Here is an 18599-nt window from a genome sequence, read left to right on the forward strand (position 1 = left end):
TCTTGGAATTTGGGATTTCCTGTATACTGAAGTTTTGATGTTGTCATTATTGAAAGGGAGGTTCCCTGAATCCACAGTAAAGCTTTCTATGCGCGGCATGCTGCCAAATTCTCTGGTCCAGAAACGGCCGGGGAACATGCGGCGAGGATGTTGAGTTTTGCGGTATCCAACTCGGGCGACTAGGCAACTCGGGCGCTGCCGTGCCTGTTTCCTGGCTGCGATCGTGCATCTTTGTCAAGGGATATCAGGAAGGAGCCCAAACGTGGGAAGCGGGCCAAGACAAGCGTTTCTCCACATGCAAATCTCTCCTTACTTTACCACAGGGAAAGTGCTTGCGGTTGGCAATCAAACACACGGGTTACTTTGATCAAATCATGCCACGATGCCACATCAGGCGTCAAACGTGCATGCTTCTACGGGCTACGGAAATAACTCCCATGCTTCCCCAAAAGCAGGTGGCTTGATATTTGCGAACGAATCTGCACCGGAGCATGCTCATTCGCATACACAGCCAGATGCTTTTACCTTTCGGCGCCGCAAGTAAACATGCGTGCTTTGACGTAGATGGAAGGGTCAAGCTGGGATATTCCAAAGGGTTTTGAGCGACAGCCGACAGGGGGGTATTGCGGCTTGTCCAAAATGCACACCCGTTCGTAGTCAGCGCGCAGGACCAAACAAGTTGCTCATGCCTATTCCGGGTGACAATCTAGTAAAGCGCAGGCACTGTATTCAAAGTCAAGACCGGCTCGTTTCCGCAACATCGAAAAGGAGAAGGCATCACCCGCAAGCAGTTCACGCTAACAGCCTAATCCCCTTTCCAATATAATCTGCCTAAATACCCTGCCAAGAAACGTAAAACCTGGTGCGTTAATAATTGCCAGGCCTTTTAATAAGGCCACATTGTCTTTCCTCTCAAAGTAATTCCTAACAAAGGATACCTCTCAGGTCTGTTGCTATTTGCGGCGATGTCAGCTCCCTCTGGTGATGTTCAAGTAAAAGAATAGCAAGTAAAAAAAGACGGGACAAAAAAGGCGAAAGGTATCGGGAAATCATTTGGCCTAATTATTAATAAGCCAGAGAAAATATCAGAAACGGATTGAAGAGCCCACTGTCGACTCAATTGAGTCAATTCCCTGATTTTGATCAGCAGCAAAGGTCCCACCATGGATATCCCTCCATATGCTTCTTTTCTTCTTGTATTTTCTTCTATCCAAAATTAAGAAAAAAAAGCTTGTGCGGTAATATGATATCAGTAGTAAACTTTCTTGGACTTGACACAATGTTATCGTAATAGTTAGGGGCGAAATCTTAATCATTACACTACGCAGCTAGCGTGAGCTTTTCGTAAGCTCCCAACCATACGGCGGCTCCTACACACTGAGCAAGACAGAGCTGGCTTTCTTTACACTGTTAATTACGTACTGAAAGTATTACTACCTAGATTCAGGATGTGATCTTCTCGCGGTTGCTTGGTTATTCTGTGCTTCCAAAACAATCAATCCCGAGGGCTCCAACCACTTTAATTAGGCAATCCTGGTTAAAAAAAAAAGGTCAAGATTGTACCAGCAAAGGACCCCTATTAAACGTGGGTTAGCAAAAAGAATTTTTCAATTGTTGAATCACAGAATGCAATCAAGATTCGCTTCGTTAACTCTTTCGGGCAAGCTACTGACTTGTGTAGAACGTACATAAAGTGCGTTTTACATAAATAAAAAGTTGTCAAATGAGTAGGCAGCTAGCAAAACTTCGAACAGGGGCTAATGAAGAAAAAGGGATTTTTTTTTACTGCAAAAACGAAACATTTCACAAGAACCCTTGGTTGCACGGGAATCCATGCAAAAAGAGAAAAAATGATATTCCCAAGCCCGATTGCCATTTTGCCTACGGCGATCAAGTACCGCTCATTTCGGAAGACAGCTAACGACTTACAACGAATAGAATACGCCCCAAGTTACATGGAGGGATGTGCATGACTTAGTCGCCAGGGAACCCCCTCATGAAGAAGATCTACATACGCAGCAGATCGCGCGAGTAGAAGGTTAGTAGTTCCGAAACCAGGGTCATGAGTCGGCACAGTTCCTTATGTTTAACCTTGTCGATCACTCATCAACATTCAATTGACCTCAAGCCAACGCAAGAGATATTTTTTTTCTTTCAATTGTGGACGTGCATGCTGCCACTAGATGAAAAGAGTGGTTTTATTTAATGAACGTAATTGGGCGACGACCTTGCTCATGTACTTTGAAACCTGTTCATGGCTGTCCAACTACAAACAAGGAGCAGCATAAAAAGTTTGGTGTCATCTATACCTAGCCTGCCAAACTCCAAGGCGAGAAAATGTACATGGAGCTGCTATTGACGGTTTGACTCCATACGGGGTCAATTTATCGCCCATCAGCTGTGCAAAGCAGGAAGATCAAGGCCGGTAGGTACCAGGCAGGCAAGTACCGACAATGAGGCTGGTACTCGGAGAGGCATAGCTCTTCCAGGACCTTCTTCCCAATGGCAACTTGTTCCACGCTCTTGGAAGGAAGGCTAAGGGGCAAACATAATTTCCTTGGCCTGCGAAGCTAGAATGTTACATGTATATTGTTCCCATTGATCACTTTGCTCAGCCGACACACGAAGCGAGAGATATTATTAGATGTCTGCTCGCCACAGCGGATGCGATTGCTATAGTTATGAACTAACCAGGTCTTTGGGAGACCCCCTTTTCTCTTGCAACGCGTGACGACACCAAGACACTTAGTTTGCAGGCTTTGCAAGATTTGAAATGTGGAGATTCAGCTGGGAGCTCAGCGGCGAGGTGATGTGTATGTGTGCGTGTGTGTGTGTGTGTGTGCGGTGTGCGTGTGCCCCTGCCAAAAATAAAACAGCACCCGCCAACATGGCCCAGATCTTTGGAATGGTTCAGGGGGTTCAGACGACGGGTGGTGACAGTCTCACTACTGCACAAAATCCTGTAGCAAACCGGCATAGGGGATTGCATGAACGACCTTTTTTGCTGGATTGGGGAAAATGTGGATGTGGAAAACGTCGCCTCTGCGAGCAGCCCCTTGTCCATGACAAAATCCACAACGGGTATGGGATGCGAACCGCATTAATGTCACGCAGATCAACCTACTGTACTGTGTACTTTCTCTAGTTCGCCCCCCCTCCCCTCCCCGCAGTCAAATTTGTGGATAAGGCAGGGCACCGCATTTAGCACAACCCCGTCAATTGTCCCGGTACCGACCAGGCTTGGTTCATGCATAAGAATCCTAGACTTGCCGGACTTGGCAGGGAGGCGGATCGCCGCAACGTTCCCCCTTGTAACGAAACAGCACCGAAAGTTTATTTTCGGTTCTCTGCCTGCGAAAACAGCACCCCTTTTGATGCTTTGACGCCTGTTTTGCCGCGTTTGCCGCGGTGCCATGCTTCGGGGGCCCGCTGTCGATACCCTGATGATCATATGGAGGTTGCCAAGATCGACCGGGTAGGGGAGCATCTTGAGTCAGGATAGCTGCAAGTTTATACTTTCTTTGCAAGGGGGAAAAAAAAAGAATTGACAGCCATGGATTGCTACTGGGTTACCGCAACTGGTATGCCAAGGGGCTCAACTGTGCGTCTTTGACACTCGTCTATTCGGACAGCGGCTGGGCTGAAGTGTCAAGGGAAAAAAAGGAGATGTCCAAGGCCGTGAAAGATGTTGACATGAAAGTGTATAAAGAGAGGTCGAGATCCTCGACTTGATGGACTTTTTTTTTCTCTTCTCCTCACCATCCGGTTCATTTCCTATCTATCTACTACATTTTCTTCTCTGTCTCTTTTCTTTTCTCTTTTCTCTTCTCTTTTCTCATTCCATTTCAAGCTCTTCTTCTTTTCATCTATCTTCAACTTTTCCAAGTGCAAGTCGATCTTTTGAGCACATCTTCTTTCGATTCTTTTTTTTGACTTCTCTTCTTTTTTCACGACTTTTTCAAAAAAAGAATCCGTCAAGATGCGTTTCACTTCTGCCGTCGTCATTGCCCTCATCGGCGCTGCTCAGGCCTCGCCCATCGCTGCCCCTGAGCCCGTTCTCAACACCGTGGGCTTGGATGCCCCCATCGAGGCTCGCGCCATTCTCAGCGGCGGCGAGGAAGCCGCCGCCCTCGACAAGCGCCTCGAGCCCATCAGCACCGCCATCCTCACCGCTGCCGGCACTGCGGCGGCCACTGCGGCGGTCAACGCGGCGGTCAAGGCCATCGAAAACGCCATCAAGGGCCTTCAGAACTGGGACAAGGCCCGAGAGGAGTTCACCAAGAAGGTCACGGCTGAAATGTGGTCCAAGGCCGACAAGACGGCCTACTCTGCTGCCGTCTGCTACAACATGGGCTACGACGCCACGAACATCGACGGCAAGACGTCCGTCCAGATCAAGTCGGGTCTCCTCAAGACCAGCTACGACTGCTTCTTCATGAAGGCCGGAGCAAACACCTTCCAGGCCAAGGGCGATGGCGGTTTCCAGAACCTGGCGGCTCAGCACGACAGCCGCTGCACTTATGACAGCAAGTCGGTCAAGCTTACTTGCAAATAGATGATTAACGAGCTTGGGGTTTGAGAAAACCCTGCGGGGAGTTACTGGGGTTGTTTGGGTTGTTAGTGGCGGACTTCCGGATGTTTAGGGATTTTGAGATTTCTGATATTATTCGGGGGCAATCATCTTTGGATGCCTTGCTCGGTCAAAAAGGAAACAGTCCTTAGCCATAGTTGCCTGTTGTCAATGCATTCCAGTTCTTCGCGGCTACAACGTTCCCAATCGGGGATACCTTTCAACTGAAATTGACTTGTATGGAAACCTTGATGTGAAGCGCTTATTTTTATGCACGGCTATCTAGTCAAGAGCGGCTAATTAAATAGGCCTCCACTCATTATGTGAGCATCAAGCGCCGGGAAGTATCGAGCAACAAAAGGACCTGTTACGCTAGTAACCCATCTACCTCACTCCGGCCCTGGCCTGTTATCTGCATCCAGAGAGTGATGTCCGCTCAGTGCCACTGGGATTACCAGGGGATTGCCGCTTTGTTGATGGAAAAAGCTGAGATCAATCCGGCCCAAGCTGCCAAGCAGAGGAGAGCCTAGTTGACACATTCAGGATTCTCAGTCGCACTCGTCACGGCAGAACCTAGGAGTAGGCATGTCTTATATAGCTTTGAGTGCCCATGGGGCCAGAGGAGACAACACAGCTGCCAATCATCACTAATTTCGGTGATAGGCTGAGCAGCCAGCCAACTAGAACATATTCATACATCTCGGCATTGTTGCGAACAGATCTTTACGGTAAAATATGATAACTCGACCTGCAACTTTCCTTATAAGTGAGGCATGCTCACTGGCTTGTGTACTGTTTTAATTCTAAGTTTTTGAGCGAAATGTTCTGGTCAGACATAAATCTTTCTAGGTTACCATGTGGCAAGACGCCAAGACAAGCCTCACCAACTTGGCAGCGGCCTCGCGCCCATACAGTCAAAAGTGGGCAGGTAAAAAATTGAATCGTATATGAAGTCTACAGTAGTTTAGTGTATTTTAGACTCAAGACAAATATTTACCCTGGTGACAAAACCCATCACCGGTCCTGGACGTGGAGGCTGCCAAGGGTGCCAACCGAGCCAGATACACAAAGCAAATGCTCCGCAACAACCAAAACTCTAGCTCATGCTCTCGGCCTTTTCCTTCAACCCCCGACCCCACTCGACAAAGCCCTTCTGGATGCCAGCGGCGTTGGTCAACCACACAATCCTCGCAATGACGCCACCAAACGTCTCCCAGGTCGTGTAGACGGTGCCGCCCTGGCCGTCGTCGACAAACTCCTGGACCCTCTCGCAGTGCAGGCCGAACATGCAGTACGTCCACTCGACGCGGAAGCCGTTCCTCCCGTCGGCCAGGGCCTCGCAGGCCGTCACCTCCATCGACTGCACGCGCGGGCTCGACGTGGGCTTGTGGTCCATGAAGATGGACATGTCGAACCGCGCGCCCTTGGAGAGGTAGTCGGGCCCCGTCAGCTCGGCGGGGATGCCGCCGGCTGCGGAGGAGGCTGGGTCTGCGCCGGGCGAGGTGATGGCGATTTTGCGGACCCAGTTGTTCCAGCTGTGTGGGTCCGCGTAGCCCGGCGCGTGCAGCACGATGCCCAGGCAGGTTCGCGGCGGCGCGGCCATGCGCACGCTGCTGGCTATGGTGCAGTAGCCGTGCTCGCCAAACTTGGGCGTGGGGAATGGCTGGTCCAACCACCGCGTGGACTCGGCGTCGTCGGCTGAGATGGCTGGCTGGAGGACTGTGGCGGTAGTGGTTGCCATCATTTTCTATTTTTTTTTTTTTTTTCCTTCTTTTTTCTTTTGATGTCTGTTCGGAATCGTGCTATTTTGTGGGGAAATTCCAAAGCTGATGCAATTGGCGGTAGTTTACTGTTCAGCTCTGCAAATTTATTCGATAGTGTTCCAGTCCGTCGACTGGTGAAAAGCCTAGTCGCGGTTCCTTGCAGTAGCACCGGGATACTTGTTTAGTAGATCGTTGACGTACGCGTGGCGCCACCCCCGAGGTAACAGAAAAAAATCTGCCCCACCGTAGCCAGAGTTTCGGTATCACGTGATAGTGCTGGGTCATGAGATGCAAGACCGAAGCATCCGAGAAAAGGGACAATTACTGAACCTCGGGCGCGTGCTTACTTGCTGGGATTTAAGCGACCCTGCAGCTTTTCATGAGAGTTGCGACCTAGCACTACTGGAAACCAAGCTTTGCCTGCCCTGGCTGAAATCTTGTCGAACCAGTACCGACGATGGAAATGACTCCAGCCCGTCACAGATATCGGACTACTAGTTAACCACGAATGCGATGCCTTGCTTTGTACCTACGTTTTCGATTTCATGCACCAATATCGTAGTCTGCGCCCGAATCTGCATGGACTTACCATTTCAACATTGCAACATTTTTGCAAGAGTGCGCAAAATCCCTCCGAACACTTTAACTTTAGCTTTGACATAATATGCGGGCCTCTTAGTCACCGCATTAGCGGATGTGCGCATCCCAGAACGGAGACGATCCCGAAAACACCACGCCTGTACCCGATCTCAGCATGGCCCGTCGTATCCGTATCTTGGCGTGCTCAAATATTTACCAGGAAATTTTCTGCAATCTCAGGTTTTGATATGATCACCCGACATTTGTTTGTCAACAGCATAAACACAAAAATTTGACAGGTTGGAAGCAGGCGAGCTGGGATAAAATATGTTCCTTTCCGCCTTAGCTTTTGAGCAATCGACTGGAAGATCTCGGGCCCAAGGAATTCGGAATTCCCCATACAACTCTGTACATAACCTGTGGGGCCGCATCTCGTGTCTAACTTGGAGTGACTTGGTGCCGACGTAGCTGTGAGCTTCTCGGGTCCGTACGGAGAGGTTGAAAATCATGGCGCACGAATTATGGAGAAGATGTCACTCGTACTCAGATAAAGGTGTAGGTTAGTTGGGCTACAGGTAGCGTACCTGATTTCACACGTTCCCTGACGCCGACTTTGACCAACATAAGAACCGACTCCAATATGGGAGAATATGCCTCGTATCACAAGCAGCGGGCTTGACATTTCCAGAACCCTCATGTGGCCGACAATATCCCACCTAAGGCGGAAGTGGAAATTGAGACTGGGACTTGGAATTCGACTCGTATTGCCTTTCAGCTCTGCATTGTAGTCTATGAAGAGGCCGAAGCGCATAGCCAAGGTTTTTTTCCTGTAATTTTTATTACAGAATTAAGAGTGAAACCATCATCCTTTTTGGTTCTGATGTCCAAGTCGATCTGGTGCCAGGATACGTTTACGATCACTGGGTTGAGATTGAAATGCCATCGGTCATGGGCCGAAATGATAACGACTCGACTTGCAAAAAATAGGTTGAAAATGCAACTGCGTCTTTGTTCCTGCTATCGGTATCGATTGGAATCGCACATTAAGAATGATGATATATTATTGCCATTTGAGGGTATTGCATTTCCATTTCCCCTTGTCGTCAATCGCCATGTAGTCCTTGCCAATGGAACGCGTTGACGTGCCCAAGGCATGAAAGATATCTGTAGTTCTGTACCTTGACAAGCTGACAGGAAAGAACGGTGTTGTTTATCAGCGCAAGTCATTTAGCGAGAAACTTTTCTTTCAGCTTGGACTCTTGCTTGATCTCAACCAGCATATCGGGGCTCTGGGGTCCCCTTTCAGTGTTACAATCGAACTTTTGCACAAGTTCACAACCGGCCGATCCTAGCTACAATGAGTGGTTGATCGAGTTTGTCGGGTGAGCATCGCCAGTCGTGGAAATCAAAATTCCCAGATTGTCGCTACGAGGAAGCCTGCGGAGTATTCCGCCATTGCTGCTTATGTATTCAAATTGTCGGTATGATCCGTCGTTCAGGTCAAAAGGCATCCTTGATTTCAACGACTTTTCCTCTCGCTTACTTAATTTATTCAGTTTGTCACTGCAACGCATAGGATCTCTTGAAGTAAAACACTTAGGTTTGAATGGGCCCTTTCCTCAATGTGCATGCTTTCAAATCAGGTCGAGGAACGAGTGTTTGGGCCGCCGGATCTGGCTGTTGTACCCTGTTGGAGGCATGACTCTGAAATTTGTGTGTTAGCATCGACCGTATGCATGAAGATCCCGAAGAGACCCTTTTATGCCCTGGTTCAGGCCGGTAAGAGGAGCTTCTGGTATTTTGTTGTTAAATCAACAAGATCTACCAAGTATTGTGTAGCTCAATACGGCTCGGTCTGAGGCTGAAGACCGGTTAGCATTGCCAGCCATAGTAGCAGCAATGACATTGGCACATCTTCATTGTGCATTCATGGATGTAAAAGCATTGTCTCATCTGCCTTTGTTCCTCTTTTTCTGCCTTTCCTCATCATTTTCGAATCATCAAGCATTCCTGCCTCTCTTTCTTCCTCATGCAGTGCTTTCCTTTCACTGCAAGCCACTCATTTCGTGCTGTTTGTCATCTTCGGTCCAAAATGCAACCCTTCAAGGTTCTCAGGTGGCCGCCTTCCTAGGCATGGCCTTTACGGCATCGGCCCTGCCTATCGATCTCGTCAGGCCGGTCTTGCAGCCCGCAGTGTCAGCTCCCTGCAGGCCTGTTCGAATCCCGGCCACGTCTACCCTCAGAGGTGAACAAATCAAAGCAGCTTCAGACTCGCCCTGGCAAAAGCGTATAGGTAAGTGAGCCGCGAAGGAACCCAGTCACCGATCACATTGGAAAAGTCCTTGAGACATGGGTTTGCTACTAACAAGAGAAAAAAAAAAAACTACAAAACAAAATAGTGCGCAATCAAAAGGGCCCCAGGTCTCTCCATAGGCTTCTTTTCCCTTGGCGGAAAGGGAGATATTTAAGCTTGACATGATGGCACGGTGCTTGCAAGTGGCTCCGGCCAGCGCCGAATCCGGCATGCGGGCCGAGGACGAAAGTAAGGACACGGTTTGGAAGATTCTTCTGTTGTGTTTCCTTTTTTATTTTTCTGAAATACAGTCTTTCAGAGCCAAGCATCCTCCATTTCCACGTCGCCATCCTCATCCACTCGGTCGCCAGATACCCCATGACCCTGGTACTCCTGCCAATCCCACAAGCCAACATCCATGTCTTGGCCGCCAGCATCGCCCTGTTCCTGTTGCTGCGGCTGCTGCTGCCGCGACTGCTTCTCCAAGACCAAGAGCTTGTGCCTCATCAGCAGCATCCCCAGCGACTGCTCCCGCTGCCCGCGCCCCACCGCAACCGTCCCAGCGTCCACCTCGACCCTCGGCGGCTCGGACTGCGGCCGCTCCCTCCCCTGCCTCAGGAATGCCACCCGGGCCAGCTGCAGGTACAGACCCGGGCTTGTCAGTCGGCCGGCGAGGTAAGGGAGCAGCGCCGCGTGCGCCGCGATCACGTCGTCCGAGTACGTGGCCAGCTCCTCGAGCGTCTCGGGCATGGCCGTGGCGCCGGTGCTCTCGTCGCTGCCGATGCTGCCGCCGCCCTCGTCGTCGCTGCTGGTGTTTGCGTCGCTGTCGACGTCGACGTCGCCCGTCATGGTCAGTTGCGCTTGGTCGGCGGATTGAGTGATGGCAGCCGCCGTGGCCAAGAGAGAAGCGAACTCCGGAGAGGACTCCCACGTGTTTTGCTGTGGGGATGACGACACATTAGCGTCGAAAAGGGCGTCCCCGGCCTGATCTGGGCTGCGCGAGGGCGCATCTGCCCTCCAGGGTGAGCTTTGAGGGCCTGATTGCTGGCCAGTGCTGCTGGTGGGTGTCGAGGGTTGAGTGTTGAACGACATTCTGGAGGATTTGTGATGGTATTTGGACGCAGTGAGCAGTGTGCGTATAGTATTGAAAGTAAACCTGGACTTTTCTGGTGCAAATGCTTGATATATATGCTGGTTGATTTGCAGGCAAGATGGAGAGCTTGACAGTCAGAGTCGACTTCTTCTTGGAAACGCTTGCGTGTAGGTATGATTAGAGCTGGCAAGTACAATGGAGGAACAGAACAATGTCCATGAATCCTCCCAGAAGAAGTTATGAGAGGAAGGATCATTTATATACTGAAAAAATGGGTGGCTAGGTAGGAGGAATACAGCAGTGGCGTCCAGCGTGCATGTGCATGTTTGCATTGTCCGGTGTATAAACCTTTTTTAATTATTCTATTTATCACCTTGGGCTGGCCATCAATACATTTTACAGCAGTTTTAACCAATCATGGAGTCCTAAAAGATAATGCAATGGATGCAGACAACCTCTTACGATGCAAGAAACAAGTCAGCATGTCCGGGACTGAGAACTCACAGCTATCATGATAGCCAACATCAAAATTTGCTCGTCATTTGGGGTTAGATCAATACACAGTTGACTATAGCACGTGAAAGCTGGTTTTGATCAAGCTGTCGACTGGAAAAAAAATAGTAAAAAATGCGTAAGACTTGGTGTACATGCAGTTTGACTTGGTCTTTCCGTAGGTTCTGCGTCTCCAACACATTTTCCCAAACTAAATCCCTGAGATAAGACAGGGAGCGATGTGATCTAATTCGCAAATCATTATTATGTGACAAATCACGGGCCTTCAAACATTGTGTGCATGGTACTTGTGCACCTAAAGTTTATGATGAGGACCTGAATGGTACATGTATTAATACAAGCGTTGCCAGGTCAACTGGCTATTTCTGTGCTCTCTGTCTCGATGGAAACATAAAAAGATAAAAAGCAAAAACCAGCAAATGCAGTGTCCAAAATCACAATCCGAACATTCTAAATCCTCCCAAACCCGGCAGCTGGGTGATGGGCAAATTTCCCACCGGACCAAACCCGGCCCTCTGGCCCCCAAACAAGCCAAAGCCCGGAGTTCCTCCCATCCCGAACCCTCCGCGATCATCTCTGCCGCCCATCGAGGTCCACGACTGCCAAGCGTCATTCATGTTGATGTTGATCCTCTCCCTCCTCGGATCGCCCCTTGAGTTCTCCTCCTCGTTGCCACTGTTGTTGTTGCTATTGCTATTGCTGTTGTACCTCCTGTAGTCCCGACTGTCGTTCTGGCGGTGGAACGAGTGTCTCGCGTACGAATTCCTCCGGTCCGCCCCGGACGGCCGTCGCTGGTACTGCTCCTGCCTGGGCGGGCTCTGCCGGCGCGGAATCTCCTCGTCAAAGTCCTCTTCCTCCTCGCGTCGCCTCCTGCGCTCGTCCTCCTCGGCCCACTCGCGCCTGCGCCTCTCCTCTTCCTCCTGTATCTCCTTTTGCCGCCGCTCCTGCGCCAGCCTCTCGCGCTCGCGCTTGCGCTGCGCCTGCTCCTCCTCCCACTCCTCCTCGCGTCGCTGCTTTTCTTCCAGCCGGCGCTGGCGCAGCTCCTCGCTCGTCTCGCCGTTCTTCTCGGTCGGCAGAGGAGGCGGCGCCTCCGAGGCGGCGTAGTCGAGCGGGTCAAAGGCGCCGTAGCTGGACTGCGCCGCCGTGCTGAAGCGCGCGTCGGCCTTGCTGAAGTTGTTGGAGTACTGCGTCGATGCCTTGGGCGCCGCCTTGGCGGCTCCGGGGCTGACTGGGCCGACGTCTACGTAGTCGTCGTCCATGGCGTCTTGGCCTTTTGTCTTTGGATTGCTCTTGGCTTTTGCGTTGTCTTTGGTCGGCTTTTCGTTTGCTCTTGTGTTTGCGTTTGAGGTTGTCGGCGGTGGGCTGCGTTTGTTCAGGTTCAGAGGAGGTGGGAAGGCGTCTTTGCCCGAGCGTGGGTTGGTACTGCTGGCGCGGTCCATGTCTGGAGTAAGGTGAGAGCAGTTTAAATGATTAGTCCTGGTGCGGATATCTCGGAGTCTGCTGGGATCAGCTGCATCAATTAAAGTCGGGGTCCTGGTGGATCAAACTGGTGGCGGCATGGAACTTCCAATGATGACGAGCGGTGCAGTACTCGAGTTCTAGATATAGGATACTGGAGGCAGACAAATCGATCATTTATTCCTTGGAAGCTGTCTACCCAGATGTGATCCACATGCACACCATCCTAGACGACTACCCTACCATTTTCCAGGCTTGCAAAATGGCACTGACTGGGCGTAAATAGCCGTGGAAAATGGCATCACCCTACCGTCTTCCAAAAGAATTCTATCGAGCAATGTTGGTCAGTTCAGCCGTGTCTTGGGCGAAAACAAACACAAAGCGGGGCAAATCGCAAGTTCCGACGGTTTCAGGGTTGTTGAACATTCGATTGCCGTTGAAGAACATACGATGACAAGCCTTGACCCCGGCCGCCACGGACTCGGGCAGGGGTCTTGTTCATGGGCACCCTTATTGCAACGTCAAAACCAGCCCATTTGGGATCATCAGGTCAACATCTTGACCCTAGTCAAGACAGTTTTCGGGTTTTTCCGAATCGTTTTGGTGCGGAGCATCGTTTCATCTCGGAGATCTTGTGTATAAGGAGAAGGGCAAGTCCCTGATGAAATTGAAAAGAAACTAACGCAGGTGTTCACTGGATTGCACCTGACATGTTGACGAGGTAGATAAACCGCTTGCTTTGCTTTTTTTTGCCCTCTCCCCTCTTCTCAGGTGTAGTTCCTTCCAGATCAGAAGCTCAGTCATGAATCTCTTGCAAAATTCTCCAAAATCCAGAGAAAAGAAAAGTCCCCATCCAGATGAAATGCAAGATTTTATTTGTTGATGGTAGCACTTTCAGCTAGATTCCATCCAGCCACTGTTCATTCATCAAACAATTCCAATTCGAATACAGGCCCAGCAACTAGGAAATGACATTATTATTTGAACCACCTCCCATGCGCATAGAGATGGCAAAGCTTGTCATCTTCGTGAGCCATTCCGAAAGTCCATATCAATCCCACAATTGGCCACCTGCGCAAACGCCGTTGGCCTGGACAGGACCCGGGTGACATCCGCACGTACCATGAATCAAAACAAACAGCGTATGTCATTGTCGTCTTACCCCATCATGTAAGAAGTAGAATTCTTAATCCCTGAAACTAAAACTGGCTTGAACACGTCAATTTGCAAAAGGTAGAGTTGGCAATAACCTCAAGGTTGCTTCTGCCTCAAAATTGAGCCTCTGCTTGCGCTGTCGTCAAGGCAAGTCTTCGATCTGTTGTGTACATATCCATGTAATCCGCGAAGTAATTGCGACCAGGTTTATCTAAGCTTTCTGGCTTGCATGCGCATCGCGATTAGACCTGCTTGCCAAGACTTTGGCAATATACTTTTGCTATGTTGACCAGAACTGCAATATACTCGTCTCCATGGGCCTAGAACTGTTCCTACCAACTACCCATGTCAAAATCGGTCTATGGATTTTCCTTGATGAATGCTAATAGGCAGTCTGGGCTAACCTGCCCGAAGTGAAACCTGCTCAAAATCAAGAATGATTGTCGGTTGTTAGTGTCCATACAGCTTTTACATACGGAAAGCTAGAGCCTAGAGGCACTGCTCGTCGTTTGCTTCGGCCAGTTTGTGACGGGCCAAATCCGAACTGGGGAAGAACACACTCGGAAATAGCGAAGCGACGATTTTAGTAGATTTCAACCAATGAGGATGCTTTAGTCAAAGACCGGAGCGATGAAGTTGTTACTGGGTTAACTTGGTGCTTGCAATTTTGTCAGGTCGCTTTGTTGCGATCGATACTGAGAAGAGTGCTCCATAACCCTGCAAACAGTTTGTTACGTGAAAAAAGAAGAAGAAAAAAACAAGATTCGGCATCATCACCCTTTTTCGTATCATCATTCATCGAGTTGAAAAAAAAAGTCAGACGATTAACGGCCGCGATATTATGCTGCTTGTCAATTAGGCAAGCAGCGGCTGCTAACTAATTCCACTGTTAATGCTTCCTCCCAAGCTCTGCCGTGGACGCCCCGCTACAACTGATTACTTGGCACATCCAATGAATCCAATCTCGAGGTCAAATGTCTCTGGATTTTGGTGCATGACAACACTGCCGGGAATGAAACTTATAACCTCGCGTCCAGTCGGCCAGTTCTTGATCTCTTTCGGGTCACAGCCACCCTCTGGAGATGTAAGAAAAGTGTCTCCAGCCTTATCAGAGCTGCTGACATCGGTGCACTGCAAAAAGAATAAAGGTTCAGTTTTCGTTGTCCCATGAGCAGAATGTGAAAGAGCACTTACGCCATAAGAGTTCAACCCTCGATTTTTGCAGGTGCTGGAGGGGTCGGGAGTACCACCATCGCAGCACCGTCCACCAGTCGAACCTCTGCCAAACGTGATATTGGATCCCTCAACAAGGACGAAAGGGGTCAGGAGGAGGAGAAGCGAGAAGGCGTGCATTTTGTTGGTTTTCTTTTTGTTTCTTTTTTTTTTTTTTTTTTCTTGTGTTTTTGTTTTGTGTTTTGTGTTTTGAGTCTGACCAAGCAGATTTTTGAAATTAAACGAAAGTGTTTGCTAGCAAAAAACGAAAAAGTTATTAAGAGTTCGTCAAGAACTGTAAGATGGAATAGTCAAAAAGCGGCTGCTGGAAAAAGAGAAGAGCAGTCTTTGAAAAGTGGTTTGGCAGCCGATTTTAAATAATCTCGACAAGAAGTTATCAATAAAATCGCATAGTAGCTCACAGCAAAGATTGCCTAGGGATGTAATGTTGCTTGGGAAGTCCAAGAAGGGATTAGCGCTAATACTTGGTATGATTAGCAGTTTCACTACACAGCTGGGGTGGCACCTCAGGTAGTAATCGAAGCTGAAAATCCGTTGTCGGAGACGATTCAAGCACCAGTGGGTCAAACAACTCCGATCACACTGCCCATTTAAAAGGGTCCAAAGAAGAAGACATTATATATGTACACGTGAGTGGAGAAACATAACATGAAAATCAACGTTGGAAATGAGAAGGGGGCGGGGGATAGGCAGTAGCTGTCAAAAAATCGAATATATGCAAGGATGTTTTCGAGGGGAGTTATCAAGTTGTGCGGGAGCCAGGAGGAAACAATAGGAGGAGGACTTGAGAGCCAATCAACTCGACTAGACTTGGGATTTTATCAGCTTGGTTGCCATTGCATAATTTGTAATTTTGTGTACATGCCAGCGGCAGCCCTTTGCAATTACGGAATATGTATCATTGTCCATCACAGCTTATGTCAAGTCCAGTCATATAGTATCATATTTGAAATGCCGATATACTATGCTTCTTCTTCCATTTTGTTTATCTAATGCCCATCGAACGGGTTTTTCGTTTCTATTGTGTTCATAAAACAAATAAACTTTTAGGTTATAGGTTGTATCATTTGGTTTCAGAAACTCTATTTAAAGTTCTTGTATGATTTGTCGGGGGAAATCAATCACAGCCGAGCCTCTTGAATGATACTCTGGTCTGGACTCTGGAGGCATAATTGCGGGGCCAGTATGATTGTGTTGATACACTCAACTAACGAAAGGTGTTAAAGTAACAATCTAGACATAACAAGTGATGGACTACTCCTAGAAAGCTATTGTGAAGTCTTGATTAACGGCAACTGCACTATGGAACCAGTCCCTGTTGGGTCAGCGAGGAGGTTAGAAAACAAATAGGCAGCTCCTTTCTCGCCCTCTTTTCGGACGCCCTGGCTGCTGTTTTATCTCCTGCCCGCCGTGGTAGGCAGACCCAGCAATGGGCCCCAATGTTGCAACCAAGGCACCCCAGACGACACTCAAACATGAAAGAACAACAGGGATTGAACTACTATTGTGTGATATTCGAGAATATTGAACAGTCGAGAGCAGTTTCTTCTGGTTAATATTGCCGCAGTGTGCTGAAGGTCGCAATAGTTCCCCCACGAGTGCGACGCCGAATTTGAAGCTTTTGATTTCGGACGGCGCTATTGAGGCCTTTGTTTCTGTCGGCTCTTGCTCAACGCGAGCCTTTTTGGGGATACTAAAGTTATTCTTTAGTTTCTTAGGCCTCGTTAACTGGTTAAACGGAGTCGTCGCAATCTACCCTATTTCTGATGTAAAATCTCATAATACCATTCACAACACAAGTCTCCTTACCATGGTAAATGTTTACTGGTGCAATGATCTCCTGTTTAGCGCTTTTGTCCCACTTGAGACTTGAGAAAATTGATGTTGGAGAGCAGATTTGATTATTAATGTGGCCTTGAATAATAACTTGGAATCTGTTCAAGATTCCCGTCGCATTCATTGGTGGATATCATTCCTGTACAAAGCCCTAGTCTTGGCTACCGCACCTGCATATAATCTCTGTCTTACAACATCCTCAAATTCACCGCACCATACAAGCCTAGTCAAGTAGGCAGCTCCGCAAAAAGAGTCCACCGGGAGCCCTATTCCGGCTTGGAAGCCGGGCCAGACCCCTTCGGTCATGCATGCGGATATTGCTGAGGATCGGGCGTTGGCAAAAATAGGACCACGTTCCGCCTCCAACCAGATCGTAAAAACACAACGTGCATTGGCGAGATTTTCCTAAAGTGACCTCCGCTGGCGTGATGCCGAATCGGGCAGGTTCACCTTTGGCCTGCGGCAAAAGAAAAGCTGGCTTTTTGCAAAATTGCTGGTTGAGTTAATATACAGCGCCAAATTGCCGCCTGGCTCGGCTAATATGGAGCTCAGCTCATCACCGGACCCAGCTTGCGCGCAGACAGACTTCTTTCTCAATTGCCCAGATATCCTTCATTGGACAAGATTGAAGAAAAAAAAGGATAAAAAGAACCACAGTCGCGGACGTCCCCTGTGGATCACATCCTCTTTGGAGACCGCCTTGGCTTTTTTTGGGGACTCGCAAGGTATTCCAACGCTTACAGTCCGGGCATTGAGTGCGGTACACGAAACCACACAATGCTCATCCTCGGCAAACTCATTTGCGTGCTGGCGGCCACGCGCCTCAGCGCGGCACTCGAGCTCATTGAGGCAACCACGACATCGGTCTCCCTCCCAACGACTTCCGACTCCCCTTCAGACCCACCGCCGGCCTCGGATACCCCCTCCAACCCCGGCTCCAACTCGTCCATAGCCTCAATCTCCTTCTCGGGCAACGGCTGCCCCCAGAACGGCGGCGGCGTGGGCCGTTTCGCCAACTACACGGGCAACCTCGTGGATGGCCAGGAGATTACCTATCATAACTTCACCGCCGTGCAGCAGAGCGCTGCGTTCCCGCCCACCGGGAGGACGCTCAACTGCCAGATGCACCTGAGTATCACGGGCGGCGACATGGGGTGGCAGGTCAGCCCGGACGTCGTCAGCTACGGCGGATTCGCCGTGCTGGACCCGGAGTCGGCCGTCAGCTTCTTTGTCACGACTTTTTGGTCGCAGGACGCGTCCTATACTGTAGGCAAATCCACCACCACTCCCCCTGAGTTTCTCAGTCTTCACTCTCGGGTCCAGAAACCCCTTTTGGCCACACGGGCAAAAAGTCACACACACACACACACACACACACACTGACACGTCTCCCAAAACGTAAAAACAGTTCACATCCCAGACGACCCTCTCCAACCCCGGAGACAGCAGGGCGTCGCGGTTCGTGGGCACAAGCGTGCGCAGCGAGGTCTGGTCGCCCTGCGTCACGAGCGACGGCGGCTCCGTGGGGATTTTCAACATGAACTTCCGCGTCTCGACCGTGGGCGGCGGCGGCACCGGGCTGGCATACTTTGGTCCGCTCGAGCTCATGGGGCGCGAGATTGCATTGGTCAAGGAGCAGATCACCTACAAGTGGCGACGCTGCCAACGGTGAGGACGCAGACCTATGCTTGGGCGATTGATCTTTGCGCTTGCAACCGTGGCTTTGCACGATGGATTTTCCAACGGCGGTTTCTGCACGTAGATTCAGGAGGGGGAAGAGACCGACATGTTCAATACAAGGCAAAGATGCATTATTAATAAGTTACATCAATCACGATCGCCATCTTGGTCAAGTTTTGACAGAACAAATTTAGTATGTGTTGCAGGCTGTATTTACCGAAGTCACTGGCATTAGTCAGAGACGGGAGCTTTCGCCTTATGGCTGCGTTCTTTAGTGCAACAGGATGTCTTATTGGTAAATGATATGTATGAGTCTGTGCAGTGAGTGGGTCGAAGGATCACTGGCGTTATTCAGTTGACAGGCTAAACTGGCTGAGTATGCCCCAAAAGAAGTGAGTGGCCTTATTACAAAGCAAAGCACAGGGT

The 18599-nt window shown here is 49.6% G+C and overlaps 6 protein-coding genes across 6 annotated transcripts; 3 read left to right on the forward strand and 3 right to left on the reverse strand.

Moving 5' to 3' along the window:
• Positions 1-3979: 3979 nt before the first annotated feature.
• On the forward strand, positions 3980-4555 carry PpBr36_05046 (uncharacterized protein; the record flags this gene model as incomplete). Its single annotated transcript, XM_029892204.1, has 1 exon — positions 3980-4555. The coding sequence occupies one exon, from the start codon at positions 3980-3982 to the stop codon at positions 4553-4555; it is 576 nt and encodes a 191-aa protein (XP_029749085.1).
• Positions 4556-5666: 1111 nt separating this feature from the next.
• On the reverse strand, positions 5667-6311 carry PpBr36_05047 (uncharacterized protein; the record flags this gene model as incomplete). Its single annotated transcript, XM_029892205.1, has 1 exon — positions 5667-6311. One exon carries the CDS (start codon positions 6309-6311, stop codon positions 5667-5669), a length of 645 nt encoding a protein of 214 aa, XP_029749084.1.
• A 2734-nt stretch (positions 6312-9045) lies between these two features.
• On the forward strand, positions 9046-9380 carry PpBr36_05048 (uncharacterized protein; the record flags this gene model as incomplete). Its single annotated transcript, XM_029892206.1, has 2 exons — positions 9046-9205; positions 9346-9380. The coding sequence occupies 2 exons, from the start codon at positions 9046-9048 to the stop codon at positions 9378-9380; spliced, it is 195 nt and encodes a 64-aa protein (XP_029749077.1).
• Positions 9381-9520: 140 nt separating this feature from the next.
• PpBr36_05049 (uncharacterized protein) lies at positions 9521-12250 on the reverse strand (the record flags this gene model as incomplete). Its single annotated transcript, XM_029892207.1, has 2 exons — positions 9521-10298; positions 11250-12250. 2 exons carry the CDS (start codon positions 12248-12250, stop codon positions 9521-9523), a joined length of 1779 nt encoding a protein of 592 aa, XP_029749076.1.
• A 2110-nt stretch (positions 12251-14360) lies between these two features.
• PpBr36_05050 (uncharacterized protein) lies at positions 14361-14777 on the reverse strand (the record flags this gene model as incomplete). The annotated part of the gene is made up of 2 exons (XM_029892208.1): positions 14361-14555; positions 14619-14777. 2 exons carry the CDS (start codon positions 14775-14777, stop codon positions 14361-14363), a joined length of 354 nt encoding a protein of 117 aa, XP_029749854.1.
• Positions 14778-17270: 2493 nt separating this feature from the next.
• On the forward strand, positions 17271-18165 carry PpBr36_05051 (uncharacterized protein; the record flags this gene model as incomplete). Its single annotated transcript, XM_029892209.1, has 2 exons — positions 17271-17759; positions 17902-18165. 2 exons carry the CDS (start codon positions 17271-17273, stop codon positions 18163-18165), a joined length of 753 nt encoding a protein of 250 aa, XP_029749855.1.
• Between the last annotated feature and the right edge of the window lie 434 nt (positions 18166-18599).

This window comes from Pyricularia pennisetigena, chromosome 6 (genome assembly GCF_004337985.1).
Source record: "Pyricularia pennisetigena strain Br36 chromosome 6, whole genome shotgun sequence".
In the NCBI taxonomy this organism is placed as follows: Eukaryota; Fungi; Ascomycota; class Sordariomycetes; order Magnaporthales; family Pyriculariaceae; genus Pyricularia; species Pyricularia pennisetigena.